The 14,168-nt window shown below is 48.7% G+C and overlaps 1 protein-coding gene across 4 annotated transcripts in view; it reads right to left on the bottom strand.

The window, feature by feature from the left end:
• Positions 1-6,938: 6,938 nt before the first annotated feature.
• The window catches only part of LOC139277961 (transmembrane protein 53-A), a 114,343-nt gene continuing 107,113 nt past the window's right edge, over positions 6,939-14,168 (bottom strand). For 3 of the 4 annotated variants that reach the window (XM_070896596.1, XM_070896597.1, XM_070896599.1), the window contains 2 exons: positions 8,682-9,114; positions 6,939-7,440 (listed from right to left, as the gene is read on the bottom strand). In XM_070896596.1, the coding sequence (XP_070752697.1) occupies positions 7,076-7,440; positions 8,682-9,114 (798 nt within the window). In that variant the 3' untranslated portion in view covers positions 6,939-7,075. Of the gene's footprint in view, positions 7,441-8,681; positions 9,154-14,168 lie in introns of all 4 variants that reach the window. The other variant, XM_070896595.1, reaches the window with a different exon arrangement.

The following is a 14,168-nucleotide window of genomic DNA, read 5'->3' as shown; positions in this document are numbered from 1 at the left end:
CATCTGATCCGTTGTTCGCCATTCTGTGGATTCCGTAATCCCGTAACTCGTCGCCACTGTAAAGTCCTGTCCCCTCAGTACAGATTCACACGAGGCATGTAGTGAAGTCAAGGTCACTCTGGACCTGCACCTTTATTTCACAGCTCTGAATGCCGCACTTGCCTGAGACCTGTCCTTATATACCTGTCTCTTGCAAGTGCACCCCTGGTGGTAAGGTATGCTGGTGGTTACAGGTCATATCTTATTACAGTCATGTATAGCATGTTAGGATACAGTTATATATAATAATGTAAGAAAGATGACACACACAATGTCTTCTGGTCTGCTTGTCATGGGAACCTTTAGGATCAGAAGAACACATTTTATAATGTTTGTCACTGAGGTACCACTTCAAACATAGTTCACATAGCAAGATATTGGGGTGGACTTTCCACTTGTGGATCGGCTCCCCATTATAGAAACTGAACCATTTTCATTTTACATCCATGCTACATAGATTTACATAGTATCTATGCACAGAAACAGGCTATTCGGCCTAACAGATCTGTGTCAGTGTTTAAGAGCCCCCACACTGTGATTGTTTGCACATCTTCTGCATCCATGTGGGGGCGGGGCCTAAACACCATCCCGCCCCCAGCAGAGGCACGCGTGCGCACCAGGGGGCTCTTGTCAGACCATCGCGAACAGGCCTGAGCAATAGGCCGTGGCCTCGGGGACCAAACTCCGGCTCAGCACCTGCGGTGCCGGGGCTTCAAGTTGCCGGGCTGGCCGAAGTTTTGGCCTGTTTGTGCTGAAGGTGAGGAGATGAAGGAGGGTCAGTTGGTTGCGTGAAACCGGAGGGCGGCCGGTTCCCCAACAACAGGCGGTAGCTTCGGGACATTAGAAAACCATGCGGTGTATGTGTGTGTGAGGATCCCGGGATTTGGAGGTGTCGGGGCTTGGGGTCGTGCTCGCTCTGCTGTCTCCCATGTTCCTGGCCCGGTGCGGCTCCTGGGCACCGCCATTACCAACCATGTGTCCGCGAGCGCACCCGCTCAGTGCACCGGCTGCAGAGCTACAAACTCGGGGGAAACCTTAAGAATTAGATTTGGTTCATTTTCTGTGGATCATAAACCTTGTCACAAAGAGGGGGTGCCAGGCCGCCTGTTGCCAGCCCAGCCGAACCCAGGGGCATAATTGTCGGGCCGCCCTGGCAGTCAGCCAACAAAAAAAAAATAACATGGCGGCCGCGGCAGTGCGCCCTCCCCTTTAAGGGCAGCCGGCTGCCATTTCACACAGAGTGCACCCACAGCAAAAGCTGTCCGGGTCACCAGCCAATGGCAGCGCCGCTCCGGCAGGGCAATTTTGGGCAAGGGGCAATCCCGTGAGGGGGGGTCCCTGCCAGACGCTCAGGGGTTGCCGCGTGCACGCTGCGTCGGGAAAACGGGCGGGGTGGTCCCGGACACCGCTCCGCTCCGGAGAAAGGGCAATTTCTAAAATGCCGGCCCCGCCACGGAGAGTCAGCGGCCATTTTGCGCCGCCCTGTGGCCGCTGCTTTCAGGAGAGGCAATGTCGGTCCCGCAGTGTCTGCGGGCGGCTTGTGTTGGCAGAATGCTTGTCCTTTGCACATTGCCGCAATTCATGAGCCTGAGGGTAAACACATTGACACGGCAAGAATAGAGGTTGCAGCAAAAACATGGCCATCCCTGCAGATTTCGGAAGTAGATGAGCAGTTTTAAGATGACCAGCAGCCCTTTAAGAGCTGCTGGCATCCAGCTAACCTACCCTTGACCCTTGCGTGCTGTACCCTGTGTACGTCACAATGATGTGTTAATGAGTTAATCGAGTAATATGTTGCAAGGTCAGTCACTGTACCTGGAGCACATTATTGACTCATGGTCATACGTTACATTGTCAAACTTACATCCAAATGGCAGATATTAACACAAAGGTCAGAGATTTGCAGACTTAAGCAACCAATGTCTTTATTTGCAATAAAAATATGAAGCACAATAATTGACAATAATTACAAAATATAATATAATAAAATCCTTTAATATCTTTGAATTTCTCCTGACTTGGGTCAGTAGTAGCACACTCATCTCTGAGGCAGTCGTGGGTCCAGGGCCTCCACAAACAGTCTAGTGTCAGCTGTGGCTGAGTGGGCAGCACTCTCGCCTCTGAATCAGAAGGTTGTGGGTTCAAGTCCCACTGCAGAGACTTAAGTACAACAGTCTGGGCTGACATTCCACTCCACTCCAGTGCAGTGCTGAGGGAGTGCTGCATTGCTGGAGGTACGGTCATTCGAATGCGATGTTAAACTGAGGCCTCGTCTGCTCTCTCACGTGAACGTAAAAGATCCCATGGCACCATTTCAAAGAAGGACAGGGGAGTTATCCCTCAATCAACATTGCAAAAACAGATTATCTGATCATTATCACATTGCTGTTTTTGGAGGTTTGCTGTGTGCAAATTGGCTGGCAAGTTTCCACATTACAACAGTGCTTACACTTCATGGGCTGTAAAGTGCTTTGTAGTTCCTGAGGTCGTGAAAGGTGCTATATAAAGGCAAGTGTTTCTTTTCTTCTTCAACACTTTAGTGCAGTACCGAAAGTGTTATGTATGTAAACATTACAACTGTGTAAGACTTGCCACCAAAGGGCGCACCTGTTGGAGACCCAAGGGTCACCTGCACACCTCATGCAAGTGAGTATAAAAGGTAGTCTGCCATGCTGCTTTGGCACTCTGGAGTTTTATTAAAGAGACTAAGGACACATCAGTATAAGCTCACAGTACTCAGTTTTGTGGAGTTATTCTAAACATAACAATTGGCGACGAGTAACAGATCACGAATTTTCACGCGGTTATGGCTGTTGTTGCTATTTTTGAGCGATTTGTAGAGGGTGATGATTGGGAAGCCTTCATTGACTGTCTCGACTAGTACTTCGTGGCCAACGAGCTGGATGCGGACGATAAAGCGATCAAGCGCAGGGTGATTCTCCTCATCGTTTGTGGGTCTACAACATACGGCCTCATCAAGCATCTGCTAGCAACAACAAAACCAACGGAAAAGACATATGCAGATTTGTGTATGCTGGTTTGGGAACACTTCAAGCCGAAGGAGAGCATCTTAATGGCCAGGTATCACTTCTATACGCACCATCACTCCGAGGGCCAGGACGTGGCCAGTTATGTTGCCAACCTAAGACGCTTTGCAGGACCTTGCGATTTTGCTGGATATTTGGGGGAAATGCTGTGGGACTTTTTCGTGCTTGGAATTGGCCACGAGGTCATTCTTCGCAAGCTGCTGTCTGCCGAATCCCCAGACCGGAACAAGGTCATCACGATAGCCCAGGATTTCATGTCCAGGAACGATAATACTAAACTGATATCTTCTCAACATTGAAGCTCACTGGCAAGTACTGTGCATAGATTAACATCGTTAGCAGGCAGAAATGTACATGGCAGGGCCTACACGTCTGCAGCTGCAAGACCTAGGGTGACTCAGAGTCCGCTGTGGAGTGTGAATGCGAATCCATTAACATCATGTTGGCGCTGTGGGGGTAATCATAGCGCCCATCAATGTCGAATCAAGCACTACGTGTGCAAAGGCTGTGAAACAATGGGGCACCACGTGGCAGAATTGGCAGAAGATGGGGTCGATCTGAAGCTGATCACACAGAACGAGTAAGAGAGGCAACTCAACCCGAGGCCGAGGAAGAACTGTATGGGGTACACACCTTCACCACCAAGAGCCCTCCTATAATGCTGAAAGTCAAATTAGATTCCATGGAGTTGGACACGGGGGCGAGCCAGAAGGCTTGTGAGAAACTGTAGGGCAACAAGTCACAGAGGCCCAAACTGAGCCCGATTTATACAAAGCTGCGCACTTACACCAAAGAGCTCATACCAGTCATTGGCAGTGCAGCAGTGAAGGTATCGTACAATGGAGCTGTGCATGACTTATCACTGTGGATTGTACCAGGCGATGGCCCAACGCTGTTCGGCAGAAGCTGGCTAGGAAAGATTCGATGGAACTGGGATGACATCAAAGCACTCTCTTCGGTGGATGACGCCTTATGTGCTCAAGTGCTGAGTAAATTTCCATCGCTATTTGAACCAGCATCAGCAACTTCACAGGCGCCAAGGTGCAGATCCATCTAGTCTCTGATGCATGGCCTGTTCATCACAAGGCTCAAGCGGTTCCATATATGATGAGGGAGAAAGTCGAGATCGAACTGGACAGACTTCAACGAGAGAGAATCATATCGCCAGTTGAGTTCAACGAGTGGGCCAGTCCAATTGTTCTGGTGTTGAAAAGCGATGGTACGGTCAGAATCTCCGGAGACTACAAGGTAACGATCAACTGAGTCTCGTTACAAGATCAATATCCACTACCCAAGGCGATGACCTGTTTGCAACGTTAGCAGGGGGGGAAGTCGTTCACCAAATTGGATCCAACCTCCGCTTGCATGACACAGGAGCTGGCTGAATCTTCGAAAAGATTGACATGCATCAACACGCACAAAGGACTGTTTATATACCACAAATGCTCTTTTGGGATTCGCTCGGCTGCTGCCATTTTCCAGAGAAACATGGAGAGTCTGTTGAAATCGGTTCCGCGCACCGTTGTGTTTCAAGACGACATCCTGATCACCGGTCGTGACACCATCGAACACCTGCACAACCTGGACGAGGTTCTAAGTCGACTAGACAGAGTGGGACTCAGGCTGAAATGCTCCAAGTGTGTTTTTCTGGTGCCAGAGGTCGAATTTTTGGGGAGAAAGATTGCGGCAGACGGCATCAGGCCCATGGACTCAAAGATGGTGGCCATCAAGAACGCACCCAGCCCAGTGACTTGAGGTGTCTACTGTACATGGTCCATGTCTCTGAGCCAGACAGGAGGGCGAATATTACTACAGCCCTGTAGACCATGAGCTTGGTGGCAGATTTGAGGGCCTGGTCTTCAAACACTCTTTTCCTCAGACGGCCGAAGGCTGCATTGGCACACTGGAGGCGGTGCTGAATCTCGTCGTCAATGTCTGCTCTTGTTGATAAGAGGCTCCGAGGTATGGTAAATGATCCACGTTGTCTAGGGTTGCGCCGTGGATCTTGATGACTGGGGGGCAGTGCTGTGCGGCGAGGACAGGCTAGTGGAGGACCTTTGTCTTACGGATGTTTAGCGTAAGGCCCATGCTTTCATATGCCTCAGTAAATACGTTGACTATGTCCTGGAGTTCAGCCTCTGTATGTGCGCAGATGCAGGTGTCATCCGCGTACTATAGCTCGACGACAGAGGTTGGGGTGGTCTTGGACCTGGCCTGGAAACACCTCAAGTCGCTGGAGAAATACCACCAACGATGTCTCTGCAAGATTCCTATAAATCCCCTGGGAAGACACATGCACCAACATTTGCGTCCTTGACCAGGCCAACATCCCCAGTGTTGAAGCACTGACCACACTTGATCAGCTCCGCTGGGCAGGCCACATTGTCCGCATGCCAGACACGAACTCCCAAAGCAAGTGCTCTACTGGGAACTCCATCATGGCAAACGAGCCAAAGGTGGGCAGAGGAAGCATTACAAGGACACCCTCAAATCCTCCCTGATAAAGTGCAACATCCCCACTGACACCTGGGAGTCCTTGGCCAAAGACCGCCCTAAGTGGAGGAAGAACATCCGGGAGGGCGCTGAGCACCTCGAGTCTCGTCGGCGAGAGCATGCAGAAATCAAGCGCAGGCAGCGGAAGGAGCATGTGGCAAACCAGTCCCACCCACCCCTTCCTTCAACCACTGTCTGCCCCACCTGTGACAGAGACTGTGGTTCTCGTATTGAACTGTTCAGCCACCTAAGGACTTATTTTTAAGAGTGGAAGCAAGTCTTCCTTGATTCCGAGGGACTGCCTATGATGATAATGATGATGTTGGGACAAACACAGCTAAAAGACAGAAAATGCTGGAAATACTCAGCAGGTCAGGCAGCATCTGTGGAGAGAGAAACCGAGTTAACGTTTCAGCTCAATAACCTTTTCTAAAAGCTGAAGACACATTCCCAACTGAGTGTGATCAATGCCATTGGAGATTGACGAATATATAAATATAGTATTAGTATTAGGCAGTCCTTTGTATCGAGGATGATTTGCTTCCACACCAAAAAGGGATGAGTTCACAGGTGTTTCAATGAGGGACCTGACATTCTAGGTCCCGAACTACATATTGAAGGGTGGAAGATGCCTGTGCTTGGATTTTTTTAACGTGGGATGGCCGTTGCACACCAGCCACCACACGGCTTGACAGAGCTAGGTCTTGGTCCAGTGGCAAGGGTTAACCAAGACGACCAGAGACCAAGCTCTGCTATATATAAATATGTATATAAATATACATCCAACACGACAATCAGAAATGGGCCAATTGCCTTTCAAAAGTTAAGAATTCTCTCTAACTTTCAGTGAACAAAGTTAACGGCAAATTCAGACTGTTTTCATCCTCTTCTGCTCAAATTTTTGTTTATCTTTAAGTGACCTTTTTCTCCCCCTCACATTACACGATTCAAATAATCATTTTTGAAAAGCCTCATGTAGAGCTTCAAGTTTGTGCTTCTTTCTGTTCTCAGCACAACACTGTTAAATGCTTTAAAGTAGAGATGTACAGACACCCTCAAAAATAAAAATCCATACATACAAAATAGCAATAGAAAATAAACAACATATCCTGGAAACTCTCGCAAGTCTAGGCTGATTATATAAGAATCTATTCAGTGGAATCAAATCAATTTGTTCACATCAAAGAAATTACTGGTGTTAATTCAGCCCTGAAGGGGAACTCACTTCAGTATTGTATGCAAACAAAACCAGCAAGTCACATCTTTTGCTGGGCTTGAGACAAAGTTTTAAAAGAAAATTCCCCCCCCCCCGCCCCCACCACCAAAAACACCAACCTGGGTGTAAACAATACGCCCCATTTTATTAATTTCACCAACTAGCTCATAGAAGTTTTCTATTGGGAATCCGACAGGGTGTGTGTGAGTGGTTGAAACAGAGCGAGCCAATGCCGCTCAGATCTGCAACACCCTGGTCAGACTGGTCCTTTTGCTGTCCTTCATAACTTGGATGGTAAATGCAGCTTCCCGAGGGACTGCAGAAAGTTCTGCAGCGTGCTTTGGTATTCCTCAGGGTGCTGCCGCAGATGCCCAGCGTGACGAGATATCTTCCAACTTTTCCCAAATACCGGAATGCCTTTCCTCCGCCAACCGTGCAGCAGTGACTCCATTTTGGTGTTGTCGCACAGTGGGTCGTTCTCACTGTAGAATATCAGAATGGGGGCATGGCACGGCCGTTCCCAAAGTGTCGCGATGGCGGTTTGGTAGTGGTTGACCGTGTAACCACTCAAAAGCCAGAAGAAGAAAAGTGCGACCCTTCTGAAAAATGACTGGAAGAAGGGAGGATTCAGCATCTGTGAAGCACCTGGAATATATCAAAAATATATATATTAGAATGACACTCATCGTATGTGAGTGTGTAACAGGTTTGCTCTTGTGGGGAAAGACCAGATAGTCACCAAGCATCAGCATCATAGGCGGCCCCTCGAACGAGGATGACTTGCTTCCACACCAAAAGGGACGAGTTTACAAATGTTTCAATGAAGGACCTAATATTCCAGTCCTGAACTCCAATTGAGGGGGTGGAAGATGCCGGTGGTGGATTTTGTTAACGTGGGGTGGCTGATGCACATCAGTCACCACATGGGCTTGACAGAGCAAGGTCTTGGTCCAGTGGCGAGGGTTAACCAGGACGACTGGAGACCTGCTCAGATGCACGGACCTAGTGCGCACACATGTCGCAGTGTGGGCTGGGCCCGTGCTGCCCCTGGGCCCTCGGCTCTTCTGGCCCCCTTACACTCATTTGCCACACCTCTGCCACGATCTCTTGCCGCTCCTCCACCACAAAACGTTCACTGCACCTCCACCATGTGAATGTTTTGTGTAGTCACCAATAAATCCAATAGGGAATTTAGGAGAACATTCTTTACCCAGAAGGTGAAATTATACCGGTTAGGTTTCAAGTAATCACAAATGTAAAGTCATGAAGCAGCGCACTTGGGTAGTGTAGCAGTTTATTTTTTTCTTTCCATTAAAACTATTGCTCGATGTATTTAAGCGTGGTGCAGTTTTATTACTACAGCTAAAAATGGGTTTATCTGTAAAAATACGCATTCTTAATATGTCCTCCACCTGTGAGTAACCGGATTTTAAATCACTGAAAATAACTTAAAAAATGATACTAAACCATTTCATAGTTTTGTTGGTGTACACTAGTCAGTTTCTCAGTAAGTTAAATGCTTTTTGATATGAAAAAATTTGCCGACTAGTGCCAGTGTGTCTAAGAAAACGAGGGCAATTTGAAGAGCCTTCCCAAACCAATGCAATCGGCGGAATGTCACAATGTCGATCTGGGGGGGGCAGGGGTCAGCTTTGTGGGTGGGGCCTTAGCCAGGCGAACTCAATCCTCACCCAGTGTAAAAGACTGCGGTATAATACAGGAGAGCACATGGTTTTGGCATAACTCACCCATGTTTAAATTTTACACGATTTGTTTTTGCTGGTTCGGCACAGTCTGCCTGGATTGCGCTGACATAACTCGCGCCCCCCCCCCCACCCCACCTCACCCCCATTATATATTTTTTTGTAATGGCAAGTGAGCCTCACCTTTCACCATTAGGTCCAAGTTTCCTATCACCAGGCTGTCGAAGATCTGGCCCGTAATCCTCGCCTTGAAGCCTGAGTAACGAGACGTGTCCCTCAGCGTGCTCGCAATCATTTGGACAAACAGGAAGCCTCCGAGGGAGAAAGCGTGAATGACGAGAGGGTGGGAGGAGAAAAGCTCGCTGTGGAGCAGGTCCAACACCTGCTCGGCGTAGGACAGGCCGTACTGTGGCCACAAGAAGTGCAGGATGCTGCTTTCCACGGTCAGAATGTCGAAGCCGTACGGGTAGTAAATCTGCCGGTACCGCTCCACGGAGTGGGGCTTGGCTCCGTGCCAGGGAAGGAGAAGGAGGAGTGGCCTCGGGCCACCAGTCAGGGACTCAATGTTGTTTCGGTGGAGCGTGATGGTGTTGGAGAGCCTGTCCATCGTAATGTCCTGAGGAGCAGATTCAGACATTGTGATCAAATCGTCCGGCTGGTGGGGATGTGGGGGGGGGGGGGGGGGGGGTGGAGACAGAAAAAGGAAAAGCAACATTAAGACAGTCTCGCACACACATTGTTCTCTGAGCCTCTCCTGAATGCTCTGACTCACTTCAGTGCGAGGCCAAAGATACCCAGTCGCCCCTCTGCTCCATCACCCAAGTGGCCAAATTTTTATTCCTGAGCCTACACACATCGTGTGACAGACATCAGGGTATTCATTCGGGTTTGCAATGCCAAGGATCCCAGCCGTTTTAACAGACCCTAAAATTCCAGGATTCACCACTTAAAAATCTCAGGATTGCATTCACATTCTCTCTAAAATCCTAATTTACGATTCTCTTCCCCTGCCTCTGTAACCCATGCCAGCCCGATATCCAAGTACCTACCCTAGGCTCTTCCAATTCTAGAAATGTAGTGCATTTCATGCAGTGTATATGGATTTTAGCAAGGCTTTTGATAAGGTCCCACATGGTAGACTGGTCACAAAAGTAAAAGCCTATAGGATCCAGGATAAAGTGGCAAGTTGGATCCAAAATTGTCTCAGAGGCAGGAAGCAAAGGGCAATGGTTGATGGGTGTTTTTGTGACTGGATGGCTGTTTCCAGTGGGGTTCCACAGGGCTCAGTACTAGGTCCCTTACTTTTTGTGGTATATATCAATGATTTGGACTTGAATGTAGGGGGTATGATTAAGATGTTTGCAGATAAAATCGGCCGTGTGGTTGATAGTGAAGAAGAAAGCTGTAGACTGCAGGAAGATATCAATGAACTGGTCAGGTGGGCAGAATAGTGGCAAATGGAATTCAATCCGGAGAAGTGTGAGGTAATACATTTGGGGAGGTCTAACAAGGCAAGGGAATACACAATAAATGATAGGACACAGAAGTGCAGAGGAACAAAGGGACCTTGGAGTTTATATCCACAGATCCCTGAAGGAAACAGGCCAGGTAGATAAGGTGGTTAAGAAGGCATATGGAATAATTGCCTTTGTTAGCCGAGGCATAGAATACAAGAGCAGGGAGGTTATGTTTGAACTGTATAAAACACTAGTTAGGCCACAGCTAGCATACTGCATGCAGTTCTGGTCACCACATTACAGGGAAGATGTGATTGCATTAGAGAGGGTGCAGAGGAGATTTACGAGGATGTTGCCTGGACTGGAGGATTTTAGCTATGAGGAAAGAGTGGATAGGCTGAGTTTGGTTTTTTTGGAACAGAGGAGGCTGAGGGGAGACCTTATTGAGGTGTATAAAATTATGAGGGACCTAGATAGAGTGGATAGGATGGAACTATTTCCCTTAGCAGAGAGGTCAACAACCAGGTTAAAGTAATTGGTAGAAGGTTTAGAGGGGATTTGAGAGGAAATGTCTTCACCCAGAGGGTGGTGGGTGTCTGGAACTCACTGCCTGAAAGGGTGGTAGAGGCAGAAACCCTCACCACATTTAAACAGTACTCAGATGTACATTTGGAGTGTTGTAACCTACAGGGCTACGGATCAAGAGCTGGAGCGTGGGATTAGGCTGGATAGCTCTTGGTCGGCCAGTGCAGACAAGATGGGCCAAAATGGCCTCCTTCCGCGCTGTAAATTTCTATGATTCTATGATTCTATGATTCAACCATGGTCACTAAATTTAACAGCCAACTAATGATTTGACCATGGTCCCTAAATTTAGCAGCCAACTAATGATTTGACCACGGTCCCTAGATTGAACAATGTCAGTATGGCTCTTGTTATTGATGTATAATTTGACCTCGGTCTCCTCAGAATCAAAAGGAACTGTGATTAAATTACACTCCATTCAGTGCATAAAATAGGAGTTAATTTGGGGATTGAAGCCATACTCTACAATGTAAACACAAACCCTAAGCCACAGTTTTCTTTTGTTTTTATTAAAATTGTCTCCCAATTTAGGGCATGGCTGCTTTCCTTGAAGGGTTCATCATCTGAAGACTGACACTCTCCCGAATTGAAAATACCAGCTGGGGGCAGGGTCGCAAAAGCAGGGAAGGGGCAAGGTGAAGGAAGCGAAGGGGTGGGGCAGAATGAGGGGAGGGGCGGGGCAGGATGAGGGGCAGAATGAGGGGTGGGGCGGGGTGAGCGGAGGGTCAGGATGGGGATGGGGAGGGTCAGGATGAGGGAAAGGGAAGCGGAGGGGCAGGATGTGGAAAGGGGAGGGTCAGGATGGGGAAAGGGGAGGGTCAGGATGAGGGAAGGGGAGGGCAGGATGAGGGAAGGGGAGGGAAGGGGCAAGATCATTAGTCGATTTATGATGCTATCACTCCTGGTGATGAAAATGAACTGGAAGCCTTCATGTTAGCAACACTGTCCTCACCTGAGAAGGGTGTCTCCGAGCACTTTATAATAAAGAGGTTATGCTAAACCTTTATAAATCCAAGGAAGTTTTCACATAATAATGGACGGCGTTTCAGAATTCGATTTTGAAAAACACTAGTAAAAGTCCCAGATTACCGTGTAATAATGTAGAATTTGCCTTATTCAGTCACCGTAAACTAATGGCCCTGATAATACATTGTGCGCTACATGGTCAGGTACTCCTGTTGCTAAAAAATACTCTGTAACCTCTGCCTCATAAATGAGCAGTGGCATGGGAGATCCACTAGTACATAAAAGTTTGAAGACATGTCCGTCATATTCTATATGTCACACTTCAGGTGTCATACTCCGTATAAAATATCAGAATTGTCCAATCATAACCCAAGGTATAACAAAAGAACAAAAACAACTTGCACTTATATAGCACCTTTAATGAAGCAAAATGCCCCAAGGCTTTCACAGGAGTGTTATCAAACAAAATTTGACACCGAGCCACATAAAGATATACCAGGACAGATGACCAAATGCTTGGTCAAAGAGGTAGATTTTAAGGAGCATCTTAAAGGAGGTGTGAGAGGTAGAGAGACAGAGCGGTCTCGGGAGTGAATGCCAGAGCTTAAGACCAAGGCAGCTGAAAGCACAGCCACCAATGGTGGAGCAATTAAAATCAGGGATGCTCAAAATGTCAGAATTGGAGAATGAAAGGCAACGATTGCCCTCAAAGTGACCCTGAGGATATCCCTACTAATAGCAATTAAACCCTGTGGCTTTAAAGGGACTAGCCTGCATGCATGTAGCCCCACTTCAATAGTACAGTAGTACATTGTGCATCACTAGTGGAGCATCCCTTGCCTTATAAACAAGTGTGCCCTCCAACCTATCACGGGCAGATCTGCTATACGTTCACTGACTGTCGATACAGTGGGCCCGAAATTCAGTACCGCTGGAAAGCTGGTGCTCCCCCCACCTTTTTTGTGGCCATTAGCGCTAAAAGATTTTCGTGGCTGGGCCACCCCATATTCTGCTCCAAAAGTGAACAAATGGGTTCCAGCGCTAATTAACCCTTTCAAACGTGGATTTTTCAGCGGTGTGGCTGTCTTAATTTGAGCGTCATCACCACTGAGAAATTCGGCACGCAGGTAAGGGTTTCTAATGAGCCAGCTGCAGGGTTTGCAGCAAGGCCCTGAGGGGGGAAGAAGGTTGGAAGGATGGCTGGTGTAAGAGGTGCAAGGAGAGCCAACAGGTTCACTGATATGGAGCTGGAGACACTGATGGACGGTGTGGAGGACAGAAGATGACTATCGTTTCCTGACGTGGGGAGACCTGGCTGACAACCAGTGCATAATGCATGGAGGGAGATTGCAGGGGAGGTGTCAGGCACCTCCATATATGTGAGGGCGCGCCCTCCCAGGAGCTGGCCAGTCTGCACCCGGCCCTTCCAGGGTGGCGATGGGTCGACGCTTCCTAACTCTGGGGTGACAGGGATCCTCCTCCTCCTCCTTAGGTGGTACTGCTGGCTCGTCCAGTGGCTGTCCCCTCATGATGGCCAGGTTTGGCAGCATGCAGCAGACCACGACGATGATGGAGACCCGTTGAGGAGAGTGGTCCAGGCACCGGAACCCCTGCTTAAAGATGCCTATGCACTGCTCGATAATGCACCTGGTGGCACAATGAGCGTCATTGTATGCATGCTGTGGCGCTGTCCTGGGGTTCCGCAGAGGAGTGAGCAGCCAAGTGGACAGGGGATATCCCTTGTCCCCCAAGCAGCCAACCGCAATCCTGATTCGGGCCGGTGAAGGCGGCGGGCACACTGGTCTGGTGCAGAATGAACGAATCATGGCTGCTGCGTTCCCTTGCCCGCTGCCTGTCTGCACAGTGCTGACGGCGACGCCTTCTCCTGCGTGCCACCCTGCTTCTGAGCAGGTGTACCAGGTGTCGCCCTCCCAACACGCCTCCCATCCTCAGGGTGAACCCTCCCAAGCAGGTCTCTGCAGCCCACAGGACTCCACGAAAGAGTCAGACCTGAAAGTTGTACAAAAGTATGTGCAAACCTCTGAGCCGCACTCAGCAGGTTGAATGGAGCCAAAACAATTAATCAAACTATTAAAAAATAAAAACAGTGGATGCTGTAATCTTAAATAAAAATACTAAAATTAATAAAACAATTTCCCTACCAAAGGGCCCCGATTGCGGCAACACTCCAGCGGTGTCCCGTTCGAGCACCGAATCGAATACCTCGCGGGGGCACCGCTGGGAAAAGGCCTACCTTTTTGCAGCTGGAAATCCCGGTCCTGGTGGCTTTCCAGCAGCCCGCACGCTGCAGAGCTCTCCGCTGGAATGTTTCCTTTACAGCGGCTCCACCGCGCCGTTTCCGGCGGAAGTGCACACCGCTCAAGTCCCCCCCCGAGCTGAATATGGCTCGGGGAGGGAAAATCATCCAACTGATTTTATCGGTCGCCCGCCCAAACTCGGCAGTAGCCGGCCCTACGGGGACGGTGAATTTCAGCTCCAGTAAATCTAATTGCCCAAAGACAGTCTTATCATCCTTGCATCGTTCAAAACCTTATTCTCCTTCCTTGATCTCAAGACACTCCATAACACATACCATCTTGCAACATCTCCAACCTATCGGCAAAACCTTTTAGTCACATTTGCATTACTCTCCTTTCCTGAA

This window comes from Pristiophorus japonicus, chromosome 13, assembly GCF_044704955.1.
Source record: "Pristiophorus japonicus isolate sPriJap1 chromosome 13, sPriJap1.hap1, whole genome shotgun sequence".
Taxonomy (NCBI): Eukaryota; Metazoa; Chordata; class Chondrichthyes; family Pristiophoridae; genus Pristiophorus; species Pristiophorus japonicus.
This window is presented reverse-complemented; position numbering and strand designations above follow the sequence as displayed.